The 24,209-nt window shown below is 46.1% G+C and overlaps 1 protein-coding gene and 1 pseudogene across 1 annotated transcript; both read left to right on the top strand.

Annotated features, from left to right (window-relative positions):
- The first annotated feature begins 602 nt into the window (after positions 1–602).
- LOC147914373 (uncharacterized) lies at positions 603–18,262 on the top strand (annotated as a pseudogene).
- A 3,411-nt stretch (positions 18,263–21,673) lies between these two features.
- LOC147914372 (nuclear pore-associated protein 1-like) lies at positions 21,674–23,128 on the top strand. Its single transcript, XM_087444200.1, has one exon. The coding sequence runs from the start codon at positions 21,674–21,676 to the stop codon at positions 23,126–23,128; it is 1,455 nt and encodes a 484-aa protein (XP_087300326.1).
- The last annotated feature ends 1,081 nt before the right edge of the window (positions 23,129–24,209 follow it).

Below are 24,209 nucleotides of genomic sequence, written 5' to 3'. Positions count from 1 at the left end.
TAGGGCTTTGTTTACTTTGATTCTGAGCTGGTTCTGGTTGTATTTGAGAGCAAGCACTTTTCTACCCTCCACTGTCACTGCCAGAGGTGTTGTCAGTGTTCTTGTTGTGCTGCTTGTGCCTCTGAAGTTGCTGGTGACTTACTGCTTCTGGTGTTGTTGCAGTCACAAGTGTTGCCACTGGGGTCCTGGGCTGGTGAGTACCTCTGCTGCTTCTGGGGTCACCTCGCTCATTGGTTCCCTCACTGCAGTGGGGGAAGGGTGAGGGTGGGGCAGGAGTGAGGGTTGTGGGTGTCTCTGCTACATCTGGGGTTGTTGGGTCTGCAGGCACCACTACTGCCTATAGGGGCCCAGGGTTGCAGGTGCTGCTATAGCTTGTGGGGACTAGGGTTGCAGGTTCCACTGTTGCTGCTACTGGCTTTCCGTGGCCTTGGGCGCTGCTGCAGCTGGGGGCCCGCTGCTGTATGCACTACTTCTGCTGCTTTTCCTGGGTTTTCTGGGGATGTTGGCACCACCATTGCTCAGAGAGCTGGGTTTGCAGGCATCCCTGCTGCTGCCAGGTGGGCTGGGGTTGTGGGCATTACCAACACTGCCACAAGGGAGGGATGCCTGGGTCGCGGGTGCCGCTGTGCTTCCTGGCACTTCGGTTGCAGGTGTTGCCTCAGTTCCTGGAGCCTCAGGTTGCAGGTGCTGCTGCTACTGGGTGAGGGGGAGGGGCTGGGTCATGAGTGCTGTAGTTCCTGGAGCCTCTGGTCTTGGGTGCTGCAGCAGTTCGTGGAACCTCCAGTTTTGAGAGCCACTGCTGCTCCCCTGATTCCACCGCCTCCACGAGGTGCAGTCCACCCACCGTCAGATGTGTAGATGTATGGAGCTCTCAGGCATTCCAGTGTGCTGTGCAGAAGATCCTTTGTTTGTCTATGGATATCCTACTGGTTGTAACTTAGAGAGGAGAGACAAAGGGATCAAGTCTCCCATGATGCTGAGGTCACTCTTAAATATTCTTATGATTGTTTTCTAACGGTCAGATCCTTCCAAATATATTATTAAATGTAATTATGTGTGTGTGTGTTTGATATTGGAGAAACTATTTGTAATGACTATTGTGTGCCCATGTTGGATTTTTAGTGTAGCATTTAATAACCAAGAAATTTGTACAGGAACAACCTTCTGAAGTCTAAAGTTCAGTGCTAAGATAATTAACATTTAAGGCAATAAGGTTAAGATAGACCTATTGAAATCTTTAATTAAATTGTTATCTATATTTAATTTAATCTTGCTAAAAATTCACTTAAAGTTTCTACTGCCTATTTTTTGAGGGCTTCTTAGTCTTCTGAAAAGAACTGAAAGGGAGCTTTAACATGGTCTATTTTATTGAATCTTTGTAGTCAACAGGTAGTGTTGCCATGAGTACGAAACCCCAAAATTTCATGAACATTATCTATAAGCCTATGATTATGAGGGTCTTTTGGGTTAAAGAAAGGATTTATGTCCACAGGGCTCAGAATTCATGAGGTTATACTATTCATGTAGATTATTACTTTAATTAATATTCAAGGGTGACCCTACGAAGTGCAGCCTGGGAGGGAGGGGAGGAATGGCCCCAGGAGCAGTCTTCAACCAATGGTGGATGGGAGCCAGTAAATAAATACTCCAGCTTTCCATTCTTCAGGCGGACAATTCTACTTTCCAGGAGGTACCAGAGGAATCAAGATAGGAGCGACTTAGACAATGCACACTTATATGTCTTGGCTTTTCTTTCTTCCCTGATTCACTTTCCCTTCTCTCTCACTCCTGGTTCCTGGAATTACCTCACAAATAAACAACCTGCACTCAAGTCCTAATCTCAAGTTCTGTACCAGAACTAGCCCTAGAAAGCACTGTTAGAATGGGCTTCTAAAAATGTCTTAGTTACTGATGAGATGGTGGGTGGTAAGTGGGGTGGGGTTAGCTGTAGCATCGCAATTGCTAAGGCTCTTGCTGTGGTGGTTTGGGATGAGGTATAAGTGAAAGGGGAAGCATTGAAAGCTCAGCACTTGAGTGGTTTGGGGAAATGGTAATTATAAAGATGATGGAGTTGGTTGGATGTCTGTCTTGGAAACTTTGAAGGAAAAGAACAGATGCGGCTCAGCCAACTATTAATTCAAGGGAAACTGTAAAAGCCAGAAGGCTTGCTTGGCAGCATCTGAAGAAAGTCTTGTCTCTTGAAGCTATAGGACAGCCTATGCTAAAAATCAGGCCCAAGATTTAAGAATAAGGTGGCAGGGCTGCAAAGAACACTTGAATGCACAGCCTCTACCGGTCTTCTATGCTCAAGTCAGAGCTCCAGGATGAAGAAATTTGTGCGGATGTGTCTGAGAACCTTGAACCCCTCCCTAAATGTCTCTGAATCCACCTAGATGGCAAAAGCAACAGTCCTCTTTGCTAGAGAAGAGAGGGCAGCCTCCCCTTTCCTGAAGACCGTGCAGAGACCTCAGTTGAGGTCTCTTGTTGCAAGATGACTTTTTTTCTCAAGATCTGACACTGCCATCCCCACTTTCCAGTTCCTTGTCTCCAGACCAATAACTAGGGTCAGGTCTCAGCAAGAGGGGAGGTTTAATACCTGCTATGGTAGAAATAGGTATTCACCAAAATAATTGCAGGGCATGGCTAGTGTGTACTGTGCAGAACCGGGGGAGCACGCGCAGGAGTGGATTTTGAGGGAATCGGCGTGGGTGAGGGAGCTGGAGGAGCAGGATATAAAGCTGGGTAGGGGAGAGTGAAATGACACTGGGGAACTCTCCCATGACTCAGGATGAACTGTCCCAGCAAAGAAACATGTAGGTGGTCCCACTATGCTGCTGGGACAACTCCTTGAAGCTTGAATGTGCTGATGACCTTTAGCAAATAAGATGAAGGTGGCAGAACTGATGTGGAAGCATATGGAGGAAGGGGTCAGCATGATCAGAGAGGTGGGCATGCTAAAATGGACTTATTACATAAGACCAGAGAAGCCACCTGCTGCCGAGATTCTCAGAGGGCCCAGAAGGTCCTGCTTTTGTAAAAGTGATAAGGAACGTACTAGTGAGGGGCACCAGAATCATTGAAAGCTCAGTGGTGGCTGTCCTTGTAGGCTGGGATTAACAATAGTAGGTGCTGTTGCAAAATTAATCTTCCTGTTGTCAATGGGAACAGTAAGATTTCAGAGTAACAGAGGCCAGTGGCAGCATGTGAGCATCAAATGCAAGATAGACATAATTATCGTAGTTAACGTAAGGGTGGAATATCTGTCAGAGCTGCAGGGATCTATAGGGATGCTTAATAGACTATGGTGTTCTTAGGGGTGAGACAAATGGGTCACCAACTGGGGCGATGCTTGACTTGTATAACCAGAAAAAAATGAAGAATTGGTGAGAAAAAGACTGATGTCAGTTTCCGCTATAAATTATCTCTTTTTGAATTTTCATATCTGAGTGGTTCTCAGACCCAAAGCCCATCACTTGAGATGGGAGGATGGGTCTCTAGAGGTAGGCTTCTGCAACCCTCCAGCAAGTATATACAATGCATATTCCTTCAAGTCTTCCCCAAATAGGAGTATACACTGGGAAAGTTTCTATATGAGCCCTGTCCATATAGATATAGGGTCTGAGCTCAAGATCTTAAAGCCTCCCCATTATATTACTATTCAGTTCAACAGCAAAAACAGGTAGATTGTTGCCATAAAGGTGGGTTATATAGACTTAAACAAAGGTGGCCCCGATTATAGCTGCTGTACTATATGTGGTATCTTTATTGTTACAGATCTGCCACTTGGTATATGGCTGTTGTTCTGGGGAATGCATTTTTTTTTTCCCCAAATCTGTCAGTAAAGGAGATCAGAAGAGCTCACAATGTGGAAAAGACAGCAATGTACATTCACTGATTTGGACCAATGTTATATTAATTCTCCTGATCTCTGACACAAAATCATCTCCACCAGCCTTGGTCATCTCGATATTTTGCAGCATAACATGCTGGTCCATTATATCACTGATATAATGTTAATTGGACCTGGTGAACAGAAAGTAGCAAATACTGTGGGTGCTCTAGTTAGACATGTGGTCCAAAGGATAAAAGATAAAATGAAGATTCAGGGGGCTGCCATATTGGTGCAGTTTATTTGGGGTCCCAGATAACTGGACTCCAGATAACTGGGACATTCTCTTTAAGGAGAAAACCTTGTATATATTATAGCATCTTGTACCCTTAACCACTGAGAGACAGGCTCAGTGCTTGTTGGGCCCCTTTGGATTTTGGACACAGCCAGTTTTGAGTAGAGACCAGAGTAAGAAAGGACTTGACTGCAGGTTAGGGTTGCATTGCAGTCTGCCCTGAAGCTTGTGCTAAATGATCCAGCAGACCCAGTGGCGCTATATATATCCGTGGTGGAAAGGATATTGTTTGGTCTCTGACAAGCTCCAACAGGAGAATCACAGCACAGACTTATAGGGTTCTGGACATGGTCACACCTTCTGTAGCAGAGAACCACTCACCATAGGAAAAGAAGCTCCGTGAGGGCTGCTGTGACTTTGTAGAGACTGAGCGCCTGACCACAGATACCAAGTGACCGTGAGAATGGAGTTGCTGGGCATCGTCATAACCACTGAATCATAGGGAGCTGCTACTATCCATTGGATGATGAAAAATGGTTCGTAACGATCAGACCCAAGCAGGTCTAGAGGGTGTGTCACTTTTGTGGCACTAGTGCCTCTTCCTCAATTCATGCACATGGTTTCATGGCAGCTTCCACATGATCCAGTGGTGGAAGAGGAAAATTCTTGTGTCTGATTCATGGGTGGGTTGGATTGGTATATTGGGGAAAGAAGAGAATGGACAGTTGTCATATTATAGTCATTCAATATTGACCTTCAAGGACGGAGTGGGGGGAATCATCCCAGTGGACAGAGCTGCAATGGGTACACTTGGTTGTTCGCTTTGTATGGGAGAAGTGGCCAGAGATACGAATATACAAAGGCTTCTGAGCAGGGGAAAATGGCTTGGTTAGGTGGTCGGGGGGTGCAACTAGCAGGATTGGAGATATGTAGGTGGATCTATAGGAGTGGGCACAAGGGCATTGGCTCTAGGGGAGATGCTCAATAACCAGGTGTACAGGATGATTACCCAGTGAATATTAGCCAGTATCTCTCCCTGGCCACCCAGTGCTTGAGCAATGGGCCTATGAATGGAGTGGCTATACTGGTAGAAATGGAGGCTCTGTGTTTTCCCAACAGAATGAGCTGCCTCTCACCAAGGCTGACCTACTGGCTGTGGGCTACTGCCAAGGCTGAATTTCTAACACGTACCTGGGCACAGGTACTGTAAGAGTAGGAACCAAACCCAGGTGTGATTGGCCCAGAACTTGAAAGCAAGCACCGAGAGTCAATTCCCCTATCTAGAAAGGAGGACTGAAGCAGATCCTGTTCTTGCTTTGAATCTTTTCATTGATGCTCCTCACATTTCTTCCAGCACCTGAAAAATGGATCAGATTTGTAGATTATTTGGGGACAAACACCAGCATCATCATTAAATAACATCATCAACACTAATTTCAAAAAAAATCAATAAAGTGTGTAACATAGTCTAGGAAGGGCCTTCCTCTCCAAAGTGGTGTACTGACTGGGTTCTGCATCCATGCGTCTCCCCGCTGTGTCGCCTTTTCAGAGTAATTTTATAAGAACCAAGCCACATTCTCACTAATGCTCCCTTCACAGTGGCAGGACCCAAGTCCCATGGTCTGTGGGGATACATCAAGAATCAGGAGGGAGGCCCAAGGGAGAGTGAATATTTTGGTAAGGACACACAATTTAAAAATAATGGTAAAGCAGACTAAAAGTCGATCTGCTTTTTACTATTGCTATGCCCTAATGCGCTAGCAGTAATATACAAGGTCAATGACAAAATATACCTTCCTGCTGGGGCGGCCCACTCCCACAGCAGCCTCCCCACATGTTGCTGTTCCAATTCCAAACCCAGTTTACTAGGCCTTTTTGTTCCTTCTTCTTTGGCCCATACTTGACATCTTCCATGTGGTCTCTCCCTCTCCGGTGATGGTTGCCTTTTTATGGGTGCTGTGAGGAGCTCCCTCGCTTGTTTGGGGGCTCACAGCCCTTCTCTTCACAAAAGGACTGCCCTGCACCCTGCTGCTCACCTGCCTTTGTCTAAAGTGACACTTCCTTCAGAGCATCCCTGAGAAAGAAGGCCTCTGGAGATTGAAGAGCTGTTCTGCTCTCTCGGCCACAGCAGGTCACTGTAACACATCCTCCAGGACACCTGCCTCCTTACACCTTTGTGGAGCATGTCCACATCCATTGATGCACAGATATTTAAGAAGCATCTCCCATAGGCCAGGTGCTATTGAGACACTGCGGGGAGACTGGTCAACCAAATACACATGGCCCCTACCCTCAGAGAAAATTGTGAAACAAATAAGTGAGCAAAATAATTCCAGATCATGATAAGTACAATGAGGAAAATGGAAGAGGCTGATGTGATAGAGAGCAGCTGGGAGAAGCACCACTTAGACTGGGCAGGCTGGGGCGGGGGGAGCAGGGGAGCCTCCTGGAGGGATATTTGACTAGAGAACTGAATGCCCAAAAAGACAGATAGACAGACGGACAGACCAAAGAGTTGTGAAAAGATCTGGAGGGAGAACATTACAGGCAGGGAAAACACCAGGGCAAAGTCACTGAGCTGTGAGTACATGCGGTGTGTTTGATGAATAGAAAGAAGCCAATGTACTTGGAGCAGACGGAGGGGCAGGGAGATTTCGGGGTGAGGTCTGACAGGCAAAGGCCATGCTGAGGAGTTTAGATTTTGTTCTAAGGACAAAGGAGAGCCACTGAGCAGGTGAGTGACCCAATATTATTTACATATGTACACATATAGTACTTATCTCATTTAATCCTCTCAACAGATAGCGAGGTGATTAGTATTCAAAGATATTGGAAGGTACTGAAAAGTTAGGTGATGGATCTAAAGGTCGCCCAGCAAAGGCTGAGCAGAGCCTGAAACCTGGATCTTCAACATTGCAAGTCCAGTGTTGCCTCTGGGGGGCAGCCGTGTACGAAGTCAGATTAATGGCAAGGACACGAGTGTGGATGTGGCATTTTATTTGCGCGCATTGTAAGTACATGATAAAGGAATTGGGGAATGGGGGTTACCCGACAAGCAATCACAAGGCAAAGGGGAAGCATTCTTCCCTTTGAGAAGTCCGAGACCATGAATGTAGGTTTTTTCTCTTCTTCATTAGGATTTGTTCTGATCAGATTTAACATGCGAGGTTTAAGCACTGTATGTGGAGTATTGGTTTTACAAAGGGAACAACTTCAGTTAAATATCTCCATTTATGTCCCACTAGTTCTCCAACCTGCCATGCCCCCGTATATCCACAAATTACGGGTTTTGTTACCATAAGCAACCTAGACATATAGATGTGTCCTTCTAAGAGCATTCCACAGATAAGAACTCTCTATTATTTTTCTGCTAGGAAAAACTGTTAGTGTGTTTATCAGAAGGTCTGGTTACCAGCACATCTGGAAGAGGATTTGACTGGGTCATCTCTTTCTTCCCTGAGGCATCCCCAGTAAAGAGAAAGACTGACTACAGGCCTGTTGCTAACTCTTCCTTCCCAGTCAGTAACCTCAGGCACTGAGAGTTTCCCAATCCAGATTGAAGGGCTGTAACCTTGGACTTTCCCGCAATGGTTTTGCCGGGATGAGCACATCTCTTCTCTTCCATTCAGTTCTACAGCAATTACTGCTTCTAGCACTCATTGTAGTGCTACACACTGCCTTGTGTTTTGATTTACTTCATTCATTCACTCATTCATTCATTCATTCAACACATGTTTAATGAAGAGCACCTTGTATGTATAAGATGAATAATACAAACACCTTGACCTTCAAGTGCTTATTCTTCTTATATATCTCTTCCCAAGAAAATTATAAGCTCCTGGAAGAAAAACACCTCTTATTTTCCACACGTTACTACAACACTCAGCACAGAGCCACACATATTAGCAGCCCTCAAAAAACACTAACCATACAGGTCAATGAAGAAAGGGGCCTGCCAGACAGGAGAGGGGATGGGGCTACCTGGCTCAGCCCGTCATCTTCATCCCAATAAGTGTCTGAAAAGATCTGGATCACACATAAAGAATCTCCATCTTCCTCAAGTCAAGTCATTAAATACTCTTATACACACAAAAAGGGTATAATCTTGTGATCTGAATAGATTTCAGACCACGGAATTAAGAAGACAATTGTTTTATGGTGTGTGAAGTTACCCACTGGGAAGTGAGGCTTATGGTTACCATAAATCTCCTATGGAGAATAAATGGGGTATAAATGAGGTATAAGTGGAGATATTTAACTGAACTAGTTCCTTTTATAGAATCAATGTTCCATATGCATTGCATAAACTTTGTATGTTAAATCTCTTTGCCTTGGAAAGGCAGATATATAATCCTTTGCACCATGTCCCAGTGCACATAATTATTTTGGTGTTTAACCTCAGAGCAGGCTTTTTTTTTTTTTTTTGGTCAGGAAGGTTAGACCTGAGCTAACATCTGTTGCCAATCCTACTCTTTTTGCTGAGGAAGATTGGCCCTGAGCTAACGTCTGTGCCCACCTTCCTCTATTTTATATGCGGGATGCCTGCCACAGCACAGCTTGATAAGTGGTGAGTACGTCCATGCCTGGGATCTGAACCCATGAACCCCGGGCCACCCAAGCGGAGCACGTGAACTCAACTACTACGCCACCGGGCCGGCCCCTCAGAGCAGGTTCTTGAAGACCCCAGTTATTGTTTGTCCTTATGCAAGAGATCCCCTTCAAGGCTATGAGGCTCAGAGATTTCATAGTCACCTCATGCACAAGAGTCGTCAAAGTAAGCAGTGGCATTGTACTCTTCTCTTCTTTTAATCTGATCCTCTAAACTCTTCATTGTCTTTCTTTTAGCATTACCTTTGGTAATTTTTAAAACCTATTTGGTATTGATAAACTTTCTTCCCTATGGTTCCTATTGATGCTTTTCATCTTAATAACAACATTAGTACAGAACGTTTATGTTGCTTTACAGTTTACAAAGTGTTTCCACTCACAGTGTATCTCTACATTATGATTTGATTCTGCGAGAATCCTATGAGACTGATATTATTCTCTCCATTTTACAGATGAGGAAACTGAGGCTCAGAGAGGTTAAGTGACTTGCCCAAAGCTACCATGTGTAGCTGCTAATACATGGTGGAGGCAAGACTAAAAATCAGATCTTCTGACTTCAATCCTGTGTATTCCCTCTGGGGAAAAGTGTGATTTGCACTTTTCCCTGCCCCTTTCTCTTTTGAGTCTTGTGTGATCTTCATCAACCATTCAGTTCATGTTGATGCTTTCTTTTGTTCTTTCATCACTCTGTCTCTCAGATACCTCTGAGTCTTCCTGACTGACTCAGAGCATCATTGTTCCTCACCTGACTGCACAAGGTGAGACAAGGCTTGACTTGCCACAAGCTGGGCCACCAAGGGACGAGTGTCCTCACTCAGATCACTGACAGGTGGAGGCAGGCTCAGCATTAACCAGCCCTGGTTTTAGTTTTCAACAACTTAGTGGAAGTAAAATAAATTTTAAAAAACCTGATGGGGCCAATAGTTTTGCACCAGAGAAACCGAGGGTGAGACTTCGGGCTGTAGGATGGCTTCAGTGTGCGATGTCCAGAGACACCAAGATGGGTCAGGTGACCCCTAGAAGTTCATCTTTGACAATGACTCCTTTTTTCTCTTCTATCTTACTTGAAAATTTTTTGTTTACCTTCAAATAATGCACTGCTCTGTTATAGTGGAATTTAAGAGATACGTTCAAATCACATCACCCCACTAGCTGTTTGACCTTAAGCAAGTTGTCTAAATTCTCTAAGCCTCAGTTTTTACATTCTAGAACAGTGATAATAATATCTAACTCATAAGGTTTGTTATGAGGATTAATCATGGGATTTGTAATTATCACTAGTATACATTAATTATTTATAATGTGCCAGGCACTGTTCTAACAACTTTATCAGTAATAACTTGTTTAATTTTAGCTACTAACATTAGCCCCATATTACAGACCTGAGACACAGAGATGTTGTATGACTTGCCCAAGGTCACACAGCTCATAAGTGGTATGGCTGGGCTTCGACCCCATGCAGTCTTGTTCCAAAGGGCAAGCTCCCACCTGCCATGCTCATTTTTAAGTTCAATAAGGTGAACCAATGTTTATGAAGTCCCTAGTTGACTATCAGGTGTATAGTAGAAACTTAATGAATAGTGATTATTGTTATATTTAGATGCCAAAAATCTTTACGAAAGAAGTTACATCTATTATCTTGTACTGTCAACATCACTCATGTCACCTCCTATTTGAAGATGTTTTTTTAAATTGAGAAATTAGAAGAACCACTCAGAGGTACATTTAAAATGTCTCCTATTCCCTGACTGCACTCCACACAACTTAAGGCCCGTGTGAAAGGGGGAAGCACATGGGTGTACAGGAGGCAGAGGCACTGAACGATTATCAGGATGCTGCTACGTGAGGTGAGTACTAGATCCTCTCACGTGTGTTATCTAACTCGATCCTCATAGACAGCAGGGGAGGAATTGTCATGCCCAGCTGACAAATAAGATTAGATTTATGATATAATTAGTAATGAATCTAATGAGGGAAGAGTCTAAAGTGACCCATTCTCTAAATGAACCCTGTCTGCCTATGTTTTTTCCACCACACTCAACTTAGGAGCAGAGCTCAGTGTTCAGTCCTTGCTTCCCCCGTGGTTTCAGATATTACTCAGAAGACTCCTCCGGAGGGTGTGAGAGGGGCAACCAGAGCTGCGAGGCCTGCCGGGGCCCGTGGCCCGCAGACTGCCTGTCTTGCGATCCCTTTTTCCTTCTGCTCCGCTCCGAGGGAGAGTGTCATCGCCCCTGCCCCGAGCATTACTACGCAGAGCAAAGCTCACAGACTGTGAGATGCCATCCACGTGCGATCAGTGCAAAGGCGAGGGTGTGTCTATCATTTTGCATGTGTGATGGAAACATGAAAAGTCTCCTTCCTGCTGAGCCCCTGTCTCCTCTTCAGCACCTGGCAGGTTCCTCTCGCTTACCAACCTCACAGCCAGTGCTCTCCAGCCTCCTCTGTTCTCGCTCAGCTTCTGCATCCGCCCTCTAACCTGGCTGCTCCTGCACCACGCGGCCGCCTCTTCAGATCCTCCCACCCCTCACCGCCCAGATACAGGCGTCATCCTCCAGGAAGTGTTTTCACCTACTCTGTCTTCCTTCTCTCCCTGTTGAACTTGGAATCTGTCTAGTGAACTTTATTTTCATTACTTCAACAACTTCTTAAGATGTCTGCCTCAAACTCTCCCAAGCCCCATTCTTATTTCTCAGATGCCTACTTGTCTGTCCCAGCGATCCTTAAAACCAACACACCCCAGAGTCAACACGATCTGGGTCTCCTCTGATAGTTCCTCTTTCTGTTCATGGACCCAACATCCAATCAATTGCCCAGGTTTGGTACCTTGAAGTTATCCTCGACTCTTCTCTTTCCCTTGCCTCCTGCCCAACCCACCTTCTTCCAACAAAGGAAAACTCCAGGTCTGTTGATTCTCCCTCTTAAACTTTTCTCTACTCAGATCTCTTTCTCTATCTTCACTGTCCTCATTTGCCATCTCAGCGTCTCTTTGCAGACTTTCTGAAGTAGCCATCACGTCACCCCAACTCTGATCTTGCCACTACCACCCCCGCCAACCCAGGTCATCCTGTACAATAACGCCACAGTGATCTTTCTAAGATTCAAATCTGCTCATTTTCCTCCACAGCTTGCCGTGGAAAGGCAGTCACGGTGACTCCTTCTCAACATTTAAGAAAGAAATAGCTAGGGCCGGCCCGTGGCTTAGCGGTTAAGTGCGCGCACTCCGCTGCTGGCAGCCCGGGTTCAGATCCCGGGCATGCACCGACGCACTGCTTCTCCGGCCATGCTGAGGCCCGTCCCACATGCAGCAACTAGAAGGATGTGCAGCTATGACCTACAACTATCTGCTGGGGCTTTGGGGGGAAAAATAAGTAAATAAAAATTATAAAAGAAAGAAATACCTCTTACAATGTTTTAGTTGTTAAAACTTATTAGATTAATATTGATAGCTGGTAGGGTACATTCCTGTTATCCTTTCCAAATGATCTTGGTTATTCCTAGCCCTTCTCCTATTTAAATTTAATAGTCAGTCACATTTACTTAAAAAAATCCTTTCGATATTGATTGGCATTGCATTGAATTTACTTTGGAGGAAAAATCCATCTTTATGATCCTGAGTTATCATATTTATGAACATGGTATGTCTCTGCATGGTATATATTTACTTACTGTCCTTCAATAAACTTTCAATAAATGTTTTCCATTTTTAAAAGGTGATTCAATTCTTTCCCCAGTCAGTCCTTTTAGCTCAGGTCTCAACTATCCTTCCATGTACTCTAGAACCTAGAACCACCTAGAACCACTCAGCACAAATATGTCATGCTGTTTCATGCCTCCATGACTTTTATCCTTTCCTTTTCCTGGAGAAAAATGCTCTAGGGAATTCTCAACCGGAGCCCACCTATCTCTTTTTTTTTGGAACCAAAAATATTTATTCTACCATTTCAATATGTTTGCAGTGAAGGGCTTATGTCAGGACCTTAACTTACATGTGATTTTTTTGAGGTATATGTGTTACTTATGGATAATCAGATTCTTAGAAGAGCATCATGCCTAAATTATTGCCCTGCCTCATTCTGCTAATCCAAATGCCTGGGGCAGGGGCAGGAGTGTATTTTAGAGTGTTTTTTCTATTTGTTTGTTTTTTGGTACTTAAGACTTTTAGATGAAACAAACAAAGGTCAACCTGTTAGAGCCTGCTTCTTTTTGTTTTGTTTTGTTTTGTTTTGTTTTTTTTGGGGGGGGGGGGAGATCAGCCCTGTGCTAACATCTGCCAATCCTCCTCTTTTTTTTTTTTTTTTTTTGCTAAGGAAGACTGGCCCTGGGCTAACATCCATGCCCATCTTCCTCCACTTTATATGGGACGCCGCCACAGCATGGCTTGACAAGCAGTGCGTCGGTGCGCACCTGGGATCCGAACCGGCGAACCCCAGGCCACCGCAGCAGAGCACATGCACTTAACTGCTTGTGCCACCGGGCTGGCCCCTAGAGCCTGCTTCTAATCTTGCTTCCTTTCCTGTACATCTTGGAGCAGTAGGTTGACTACATAAAAATGTCAGGGAGTGGTGATGACAAGATGAGAAATCAGCTCCTTCCCCATTCTGGGAGAAGACCATCAGCCACTCTTGCTGTCTAGCCACTAAGCTGACCTTCCTGAGTACTATCTTGATAATATTTTTAAATAACTTCTTCTCAAGTGCTCCCCAAGTACCTATGAATATAGTCACCTCCAGACTGAAGGCGGCTTCCATTATCACCTCTGTCTTGATGCCCTCAAATCTGCTTCTCTTTTCCAAATGGTTTTCCTGAGCTCCAGTTCTGTACATCCAATTGCCTGTTAATATCTCTAATTGGATGCCCAACAGACACCTCAGACTTGACATGTAAGTGCATTATTCTCCAGTCCACCTCGCTCCATCCCTAGACCACTTTTTCCTGTGCTCCCTCTCTTGATGAATGGCTCTACCGCCTACCCAGTTGCCTGAGATTGTAACCTGGTCATTACCCCCTGCTCCTCCTCTCTCAACCCCCACATTCAATCTGTCCTCAAGTCCTGTCAAATCTACCCCTTACATCTCTCCTAATTCCCTCTCCCCTCTCTTGGCTTTCTAGTATCACTGCCTTGGTTCAGACTCTTATCTTCCTTTGCCTGAATTATTCACCAATTCTCTAACTGGTCTTGCCTCCAGTAGTAGCCACTCTACAACCAACCAGTTCTCTATATGCTTTCACAATGATCTTTCTACATCACAAATATCATAATGATGCTTCTCTCCTTGTAAATGGATCTCCACTGATTTTAGGAGAATCTTAACTTAGTAGCTTTGCATATGAGGCTCTCCATCATAGGACTCTCTCCATATTCAGCCTCATCTCTCATCACCTCCTGCACCAGCCTCTAATCCAGGCATAATTAGTTACTGTAAACCTGAGCCAACCTTGCTCTTTCTCCTTCTGGAATACTGTCTCCAGCCTGCTTTGCCTGGCTACCTCTTTCTGATCCGTTAGAGTCAGCATTTCCTCTGGAAAGCCTTCCCTCACCCCTCCATTCTGTGTTCCCTTAGGACTCTGCATTCATTCATCTATTTATTTATTCATCAAATGTTTATCCAGCAGTATGGCCAGACAATGTCAATACACTATGAACAAGACAGTCAAGGTCCCTGCATCCTGAAAGGCGTAGTTGTAACTGGTTACTTGTTCTCTGCCTCTCTCTCTAGACTGAGGTCCTCAGAGGCACAAATTAACGTGTCTTACTCACCTTGGTATCTCCAAAGCACTGTCACAGGGCGAGTGGCAATGGAGTGGGTCACTTCAGGGGGACTCCGGCTGACAGTGGTGATGCTGCCTGGAGGCCATGCATCCTGGGGTCGTGGTGGGAGGGATGGCAGCGAGCTTGGGCCAGAGCAGCAGCAGCCTGGGACGCAGGCAGAGTGCCCCAAGGCCCAATTCCCCGGCTACAGCAGCAGCTACCACAGTCCACAACGTGTCTGAGACAGTGGAGCTCTGCCATCTGTATGGCCTTTACCTCAAGCCCTCACAAAGATGACCATCAGCCCAGCCCTCCTGCAGCTGAAGCAGCTGAGAAGTCCATCTTCAACTGGGAAGTGATGGAAAGGCTGAAGGGCATGATGCACCCTTTCTCCAGTTCACCAGTTCTCCGCCCTCCAGGTTTCCAAGAGCACCATGGACTTCATCCACTTTAATGGCGAGGTGTAGAATGAGAGTCTGATATACCACATTAACAAAATGAAGAATAAAAATCACATGATCATCTCTGATCTTAGATGCAGAGAAAGCATTTAACAAGATACAGCATCCATTTATGATAAAAACTCTGAATAAAATGGGTATAAAAGGAAAGTACCTCAACATAATAAAGGCCATATATGACAAACCCACAGCTAACATCATACTCAATGGTGAAAAACTGAAAGCTATTCCTCGAAGAACAGGAACCAGACAAGGATGCCCACTTTCGCCACTCTTATTTAACATAGTTGTGGAAATCCTAGCCAGAGTAATCAGGCAAGAAAAAGAAATAAAAGGGATCCAAACTGGAAAGGAAGATGTAAAACTGTCACTATTTGCAGATGACATGATTTTATATATAGAAAACCCTAAAGAATCCACAAGAAAACTATTAGAAATAATAAATGAATACAGTAAAGTTGCAAGGTAAAAAATCAACACATAAAAATCTGTTGTGTTTCTATATACCAACAACAAAATAGCAGAAAGAGAAATTAAGAATACAATCCCAACAAAATGTCTAAAATATCTAGGAATAAATTTAACCACAGAGGTGAAAGACCTGTACACTGAAAACTATAAAACATTTTTGAAAGAAATCGAAGAAGACACAAAGAAATAGAAAGATATTCTGTGCTCTTGGATTGAAGGAATAAACATAGTTAAAAAGTCCATACTTCCTAAAGCAATCTACAGATTCAGTACAATCCCTAGCGAAGTCCCAATGACATTTTTCACAGAAAAAGAACAAAGAATCCTAAAATTTATATGGAAAAATAAAAGACCTCAAATAGCCAAAACAATCCTGAGAAAAAAGAACAAAGCTGGAGGTATCACAATCCCTGATTTCCAAATATACTAAAAAGCTGTAGTAAGAAAAACAGCATGGTACTGGCACAAAAACAGACAGACAGACCAATGGAACAGAATGGAGATCCCAGAAATAAACCCACACAGCTATGGACAGCTAATTTTCAACAAAGGAGCCAAGAACATACAATGGAGAAGGGAAAGTCTCTTCAATAAATGGTATTGAGAAAACTGGACAGCCACATGTAAAAGAATAAAAGTAGACCATTATCTTAGACCATACACAAATTACACTTGAATGTAAGACCTAAAACCATAAAACTTCTAGAAGAAAGCATAGGCAGTACACTCTCTGACATTGGTCTTAGCAGTATCTTTTTGAATACCAAGTCTCACCAGGCAAGGTAAACAAAAGAAAAAATAAACAAATGGGATTACATCAAACTAAAAAGCTTCCACACAGCAAAGGAAACCATGAACAAAATGAAAAGACAACCTAACAATTGGGAGAAGATCTTTACAAAGCATATATCTGATAAGGGATTAATATCCAAAATATATAAAGAACTCATACATCTCAACAACAAAAAACCTAACAACCCAATTAAAAAATGGGCAAGAGATCTGAACAGACATTTTTCTAAAGAAGGTACACAGATGGCCAACAGACACATGAAAAGCTGTTCAACATCACTAATTATTATGGAATTGCAAATCAAAACTACAATGAGATATCACCTCAGGCCTGTCAGAATGGCTATAATTAACAAAACAAGTGTTGGAGAGGATGTGGAGAAAAGGGAACCCTCATACCCTGCTGGTGGGAATGCAAACTGGTGCAGCCACTATGGAAAACAGTATGGAGATTCCTTAAAAAACTAAGAATAGAACTACCATATGATCCAGCTATTCCACATCTGGGTATTTATTTATCCAAAGAACATGAAAACACAAATTGGAAAAGATATTTCACCCCTATGTTCATTGCAGCATTATTCACAATAGCCAAGACGTGGAAACAACCTAAGTGCCCATCAATGGATGAATGGATAAGGAAGCTGTGGTATATATATATATATATATATATATATATAGATAGATATATACACAATGGAATACTACTCAGCCATAAAAAAGACGAAATCTTGTCATTTTCAACAACATAGATGGACCTTGAGAGTATTATGCTAAGCAAAATAAGTCAGATGGAGAGAGTCAAATATCATATGATTTCACTCATAAGTGGAAGATAAAAACAACAACAAACACAGAGATATATAGATTAGATTGGTGGCTGCCAGAGGGAAGGGGAGGGAGGAGAGTGAAAGGGGTAAAGGACACGTGGGTACAGTGATGGCTGGTAATTAGCCTTTGGGGGGTGAACTTGGCGTAGTCTACACAGAAATTGAACTAAAATGATGTACATCTGAAATTTAAAAAAGAGTGTGGTCAAATCTTTCTTGGCCTGCCTCTGCAGCCAGACCATCCAGCTCAGCCGCCTCTCCAACACCCTCAAGGTGCGTGCTGCCGAGTTCAGAAGCGGCTTCCCCACCTGCCACGACTGGGACTCCTTCTTCACGTCCCACAGGTTATGAACCACACGCTGCTGGGAGAGCGGCTGGACACGAGTCGCCTGAAGGGGCTGCCGTGCTCATGGTTCACCCTGAAGGAGCCGGCCCGAGAAGCCCAGCGAGCAGGTCCTGGTCAAGGTGTTTGCAAGTTTAGGGAGATACAGACCGTAGACATCCCCGTGCTGGACCCCTGCCCGAGGAGACGCCGAGCCAGGACTCCCACACCTGCAGTTCGGGGGACACTTGGTCTTCAAGGCGTTTGTCCAGCACCGCGATGCGTGGGCTTCATCCAGCCCTGGCGCCTGGCACAGCATGAAGCCCGTGTCTTGCGCGAGGGCAGCAAGGCCTCCAGCATCAAGGTTTCTGCTGAGTCGACCATACACCTGAGTGAGGCCTCAACGAAGAAATGGCAGCAAAGAGAAGAACAAACGCGCCGGGAGGAAGAGGCAGAGCAGAGGGAAGGAAACGGAAGGAGCGGGAGGAACTGGAGAGAGAAGGAAAAAGAGCCAAGCTCTGCGAGAGGGAACAGAAACGGAGGCACCGTGAATTCCGTCGGAATCAGAAAAAGCGCGAGAGGCTACAGGCAGAAGAGCAGGAAAAGCTACAGGAAAAAGCCACCCGGAAGAGCGGAGGCCGCCGCTGGCGCAGAGGCGCCGCGGGCCGTCAGGCTGGCTGCCGCGCGGAGCCCGGGGACGCGCGGGGCGGGGGCGCTGCTCCCCACGCTCGGCCGGGCCGCCTCTTCCCGCGCTGGGCTGCCCTCTGCGCGCTCCTCCGAAAATCCCGGCCAGGGTCACGGCCCTCCCTCTCCCAGGCTGGTTGCAAGCAGAGCCAAAGAAATGCCTTAATACTGAGAAAAGTATCTATACTGGAAAAAAAAAACGTGGAGAGAGTGCACAGTAACAATTTTTTAATGTTTATAGAGTGACTCTCAGTAACATAAACATGAAATTACTGTTAGCTAGAAAGTCCTTAGACCAGAGGACACTCTAACCTAACCTGCCAGTGGTCATGTGCTATCCTTACTAGTCCCAGAATTTCTTTCTTTCTTTTTTTTTTGGTGAGGAAGATTGTCCCTGGGCTAACATCTGTGCCCGTCTTCCTCTATTTCGTATGTGAGACACCACCACAGCATGGCTTGATGAGCAGTGTGTAGGTCCGTGCCCCAGATCCAGGCCACAAACCCAGGGACCAGCCAAGCAGAGCGGGTGAACTTAACCACTATGCCACCAGCTGGCCCCCAGAATTTCTTTTGTGTGTCTCACAGCATGATGTATCAGCACTATCCAATAGAAATACAATGCAAGCCATACATGTAATTTTAAATATTTTAGTAGTCACATTTAAAAAAATAAAAATAAACAGGTCAAATTAATTTTAATAATATATTTATTTAACTAATATATCCAAAATATTATCATTTGAACATGTAATCAGTATAAAAATGATAGTGATACTATACATTCTTTTTCTTGTACTAAGTCTTTGAAATCTGAGGTTTATTTTTTGTTTACAGCACAACTCAAGTTGGACCGGCCACAGTTCAAGTGCTCAATAGCCACATGGCTACTGTCTTGGACAGCACATTTCTAATGTAGGACAATGGTTTCAGACGGTATTTTTGCAGTAGGCCATTTTCTTCAGATGCAATCTTAGGCTGAATCCTATTATGTAAATTGATGAGGGCAGAGCTGCTCAGATGGGAGCAGAGGAGGGATCTTAGAGCCCCATCTGATGCCCTACCCCACCCCCGTGTGCCCCTCCCCCGCTTGCCCCTCCCCCCACTTCCAGGCAGTCCTTGCAAACTCCAGCACACAGTGGTCCCCGCTCTGCCCATCCACTATTGACTCTCATCTTTGAAAGAATTAGCCTCCCAAACAAACTGCATTTAAGTCATCATGACTTTGTGTTCTCTTTTTTTCATTCCAGAGGTACATATAGTTGCCGCTCAAAACTTCTAATCAGAATAAAATAAATGAGAGAATACATTGAATTGTGGGTGGGGAGGGAGAGTGGTGGAAAGTTTGTATTGTCATTGGCCATATCGTGGTAAACATTGATTTTCTATTAGGTTTTTTGAAAAATGAAAGGTATCTGTGATACCACCACTATTAGATGTGTGGGGCCTTTATTCCAACTAGGATTGCCAGATAAAATACTGTATTTTAATTTGCTAAATATGAAAACCCTAGTCCCAACCCCCTAGTGCAGTGCAGTGGGCTAGTGGGGAAGGGGGCCCTTGGTTTCTAATCAAGACCAGGTAACCATTATTAAGTTAATGTCTCTTAACCTCAATCAAAACAGGACAACACCACCTTTTCAAGATTTTTGTGGAGATTGGAGAAATTATTAGTGATAGTGTAAGCACAGTTTGAAAAACTATAAATTCTTTAATTGGGTTTGAGATTTCCTTGGTGGGTTAAGGATCATGGTTTTGAGTATTCCCAGACTCAAAAGTTCATCAGTACATCCAGACAATGGGATACTATTCAGCGCTAAAGAAATATGAGTTATTGAGCCATAAAAATACAGGGAGGAAATTTAAATGCATATTACTAAGTGAAAGAAGCCAATCTAAAAAGGCTACACACCGTATGATTCCAACTATATGACATTCTGGAAAGGAAAAACTATGGAGACAATAAACAGATCAGTGGTTGCCAGGAGTGGGGGTGGGGAGAGATGAATAGGCAGAGCACAGAGGCAGTGAAAATATTCTCTATGATACCATAAAGATGGATATATGTCATGATACATTTATCGAACCCATAGAATGTACAACCCCAAGAGTGAACCCTGATGTAAACTGTGGACTTTGGGTGATTGTGATGCGTCACTGTAGGTTCATCGCTGGTAAAAAATGTACCATTCTGGAGAGTGATGTTGATAATGGGGGAGGCTATGCATGTGTGGGGGCAGGGGTCTATGGGAAATCTCTGTAACTCCCTCTCAATTTTGTTGTAAACCTAAAACTGCTCCAAAAATATTGTCTTAAAAAAAGGTTCATCAACACAGTCTCGCTGAGATTGTATTCCAGGGATGACTGGGCATATTTGGGGGAGTCTTGAAGCCATCCTGAGAGTGTGTGCCTCCCCCTCCTGTATTTGACTTGAACCCCAACATGCCTGGTTGAAGCTTTCTAACCCTGACACTCGTTTCTTCTGCCGTCCTTCCTTCACCTACCACACCCGTCCTGTGCTGGTTAGTGAATCTTTGTGCTGTCTTCTGGTTTTGCAACAGACAGATCACAAAATGTGGGGACAGGTTTTCTCCTGGGTTCTAAACTGTGTAAAAAGAAAGGATGAATTCCTTTCTTCTTAAAATATTAGCTGTCATACTAAGGAATGTGGAGGCAGGAATGACATAAGGAAAATTTAGCAAGTATTGTTAATTAAATTAACTACAATAATTACGCAGGTGCTCAGCGTTAGGCTGCAATACGGAATGTAATAGGCAGTGGGGGAGGTGAGGTGTCCCCACTGAGAATCGAACCCTGCCACATGGTGACAATACGAGACTGTAACCACTAGACCACCAGGACAGGTTTTAGGTTCTGGGGGGATTTGAACGGTTTCAGCTTTCTGATGAATTGTTACATATTTGGATCCTTCAAACTAGACCAAAGAGAAAATCTGGGCTGATCTAAGGTTTAAATGTTGTTTTAGCGATTTCTAAAAAGAAGTGAGCAAAGAACCTGCCTGCCAGGAAGGGATGTCCTGGGATGCAGCATCCAGGGAAGTCAGGCTCCTGTCCCCTCCTCAGAAACGTCCACCTGGCTGGTGCCCCAGGCAGGCCCTGCAGAAGGCTCGCTGGCTCCAGAGAAGCCGAGGGGTCCCCAAAGGAGACAGGCTGCACACTGGCAGGATCTGGGTGGCTCCAGCTCAGCTTTGAGCAGGTTCTGACCTCGGGACCCAGGGGGAAAAGGCTGGCAACACACACCCAGACACTGAGGGGCCTGCAGGGCCATCTCCCAGGTGTGGTGAGCTCTGAGAATGGGGCCTCCCAGTCCTGAAATGCGCATGGTGGCCCATCTGTGCCAAACACCTGCACGCACAGTGGCAAGTCCCAGGTGTGAGCAAGTCCTGCTGGGTGGCCACTAGGGCCTTGCCCTTTGCCCTTTGGCGCCATCACCATGGTCGCTGGGTGGGGCCTGCCCCTGACACCCCTTCTCTGTGATGTGTCCCAAGAGGACCTCACAAGCTCCAGGCTGGACAGGGCAGTGGGCGCTTGACCTGGAGAGGAGTTGGACGCTGTGGAGACGCTCTCCAGGATCAGCCTCCATTCAGGGGATCGTTTGCGCACCACGAGCTCTAAATGGGAAATTTCCTTTCGAACTGTCGTCCCTCTCCCCGCCACCGTCCCCCACCTGGCCCTCGCCCGCTGGTGTCCCCCGCCCGCGATGCTGCCCCTCCTGGCCGGGCCCACCCCGCTGCCCTGGTGCCTGCCCTCCGCCCTGGTCGCAGGCTGTTCCACCACAAGCCTATACCAGCTGGCTTTCTCATGGCAGCCAGGAAGCGGTATCTGATCCAGCAGGCCACCAGCTACCCCCTTGGGGTCCTCCCTGCGGTGCACTGGAGGGACCCTCCGAAGAAGCCCGTGCTGTTCTCACAGAATTCTAGGATGGTCGGGCCCTCCAGAGGCGTCAGGATCCCTCCTCTAAGGTGCACACGCACTGGCCTGCCTGCGCCACTGGAGCAGGCAGTCAAGGCTGGGAGCATCCAGGGCTCAGTGACACCCGGGAAGGAGGTGCAGGGTGAGAAGCCTTCAGACGTCCCCTCAAGGAGCTCCCCTCCACCAGTCTTTCCCAGCAAGGGCCCCTGCACCCGGACACCCGCCATCCCCCTCGTCCTCCCCCTCCCCCCCCCACTGCTCCCGCCACTACCGCTGCCACTGCGACTGCTCTGGGGCCGAGGGGAGCTGCCCCCACCTCCGAAGCTTCCTTGCATAGCTGTTGCCAAAAAGCCGGAGACCTTGGAGAACACTGAGTGTCAGCGCAACAAGAGCTTGGAGGACCCAACAGAGGTCGTGGCCGAATGCAGTGCCACTCAGCCCGCCCCTTCCTTCTCCCCACCTGCCTCGGAGTCGGCAGACCCCCTGCCCCTGGGCACTCACACTATGCAGGCCCCTGCTCCTCTCACCAGCGTGGCTGACCTCTCCGCCAGAATCCGGATCCTGTCTGTCCCTCCACCCTCCCTGACCCCAAATATTGATCAGGAAACAAGACACAGTGTCCCGAACTCTCGTCCTGCTGTTCCTGCTGGTTCTCTTCCTCCTTTTAGATCCAGTCCCTTTGTGGGAATTCCATTTAATGGTAACAGAGGCCCTCTTCATTCAGTCATCGTTATGGCATTTCCTATTTCTGGCCTCCACTCACCTCCCAGCACCTCAACCTTCTCCTTCCAAGCGCCCTCCTGCCAGAAAGAATCTCGGACACCCAGGTGTGCAGCTTCTCCCCCTCCTTTCCTCTCACCCACCCCTCTTCCACTCTCTTCCACCAACACTCCTGTCTCCACCCGCCAGCCCCCACCTTCTGTGGCAGTCACAGCTACGGCCTCTGCAGGTCCGACCTCCCAGGCTACTTCAGATCCTGATGTCGTTGACATGGACACGACTCCCCCTTCCCAGGCTGTCATTTTCAGGTCTCCCGCAGGCTCTGCAAACCTCAAGCCTGCCCTTGACGCTGAAGCTATGGACACCACGCCTCCTTCCAAGGCTGCCATCTTCCAGTCCCCCACATCGCCACCGAGGACCAATTCCCATCTTCCATGATGCTCCCAGCCTCTGAGAACACACCAGCACAAGCTGTGGGTCTAACCTCTCTTGCAGCCCAGCCACCCAGAGGCAGCATAAGGCCATCAGGTTTGGCAGGCTTGACGTGGCCAGCCTCCGCATCTGACACCACCGTCAACACCTTAAATTGGAGAACCTGGGACCCACCCGGCCAGAACACAGGAGTGGATAACACCATTCCCATGATCGGAGGACCCGGTATTCCGGCTTTCCGTCGGGACAGCTGGGGCCCACCTGGCCAAACCACAGGTGGTACAGTCGGAGGGAACAACATCTCACCTGTGATGGGAGGCCCCTGTGTCACCACCTGCCATCAGAGCACTTGGAGCCCACCTACCCAGAACGCAGGTGGGGTGTTGGGGGCCACCACCGTTCCTGCTGTTACTGATGCACTTATGGTCCCCCATCCATACAGAACGCCTGCTGGCCACCTGGGCAAAGGGCAGGTGGGATGAAGAGGGACACCACTCTTCCCAACTTAGTGGGATTTATGGATTTTATGAAGCCTATTAAAAAAAAAGATTCCTGATTTAAACAATTTATTTTATTTTATTTTATTTTTCCCCCCAAAGCCCCAGTAGATAGTTATGCGTCATAGCTGCACATCCTTCTAGTTGCTGTCTGTGGGACTCGGCCTCAGGATGGACGGAGAAGTGGTGCCTCGATGCGCACCCGGGATCCGAACCCGGGCCACCAGCATCGCAGCGCGTGCACTTAACCACCAAGCCACAGGGCCAGCCCTAAACAATTTAAAAGAAGAAAATACGGCTATTAGAAACAGGACCTTTCTTTATAATATATCTCATATCAAAGCTTTGGTTTTTTTAGATTACTAAATCTAAAACTGCGTATAGAAGAGTTGAAATTATATACTATGCTAAATGCAAAGTGTGTAAGAGAAGCAGGGCAGAGCTGCAGTAAGAGAACTGAGTTAAGCATCATGTCTGGGCTTCCACACTTGGCTAATGGCGTACCTAACCTCTCTGGGGCTCAGTCTTCTCATCTGTAATTGAGCGGTTTGAGTCAGAAGACATAAGGTGTCCCATGACTTTGTACTATT

Source organism: Ceratotherium simum, chromosome 20, assembly GCF_057802395.1.
Source record: "Ceratotherium simum simum isolate JZ-2026a chromosome 20, ASM5780239v1, whole genome shotgun sequence".
In the NCBI taxonomy this organism is placed as follows: domain Eukaryota; kingdom Metazoa; phylum Chordata; class Mammalia; order Perissodactyla; family Rhinocerotidae; genus Ceratotherium; species Ceratotherium simum.
The sequence above is the reverse complement of the archived record's forward strand: the minus strand, read 5'-3'. Positions and strand labels throughout refer to the sequence as shown.

Coding starts and splice junctions, on each gene's coding strand:
- LOC147914372 (XM_087444200.1), top strand. CDS start 21,674: ATGGGAAATTTCCTTTCGAACTGTCGTCCCTCTCCCCGCCACCGTCCC.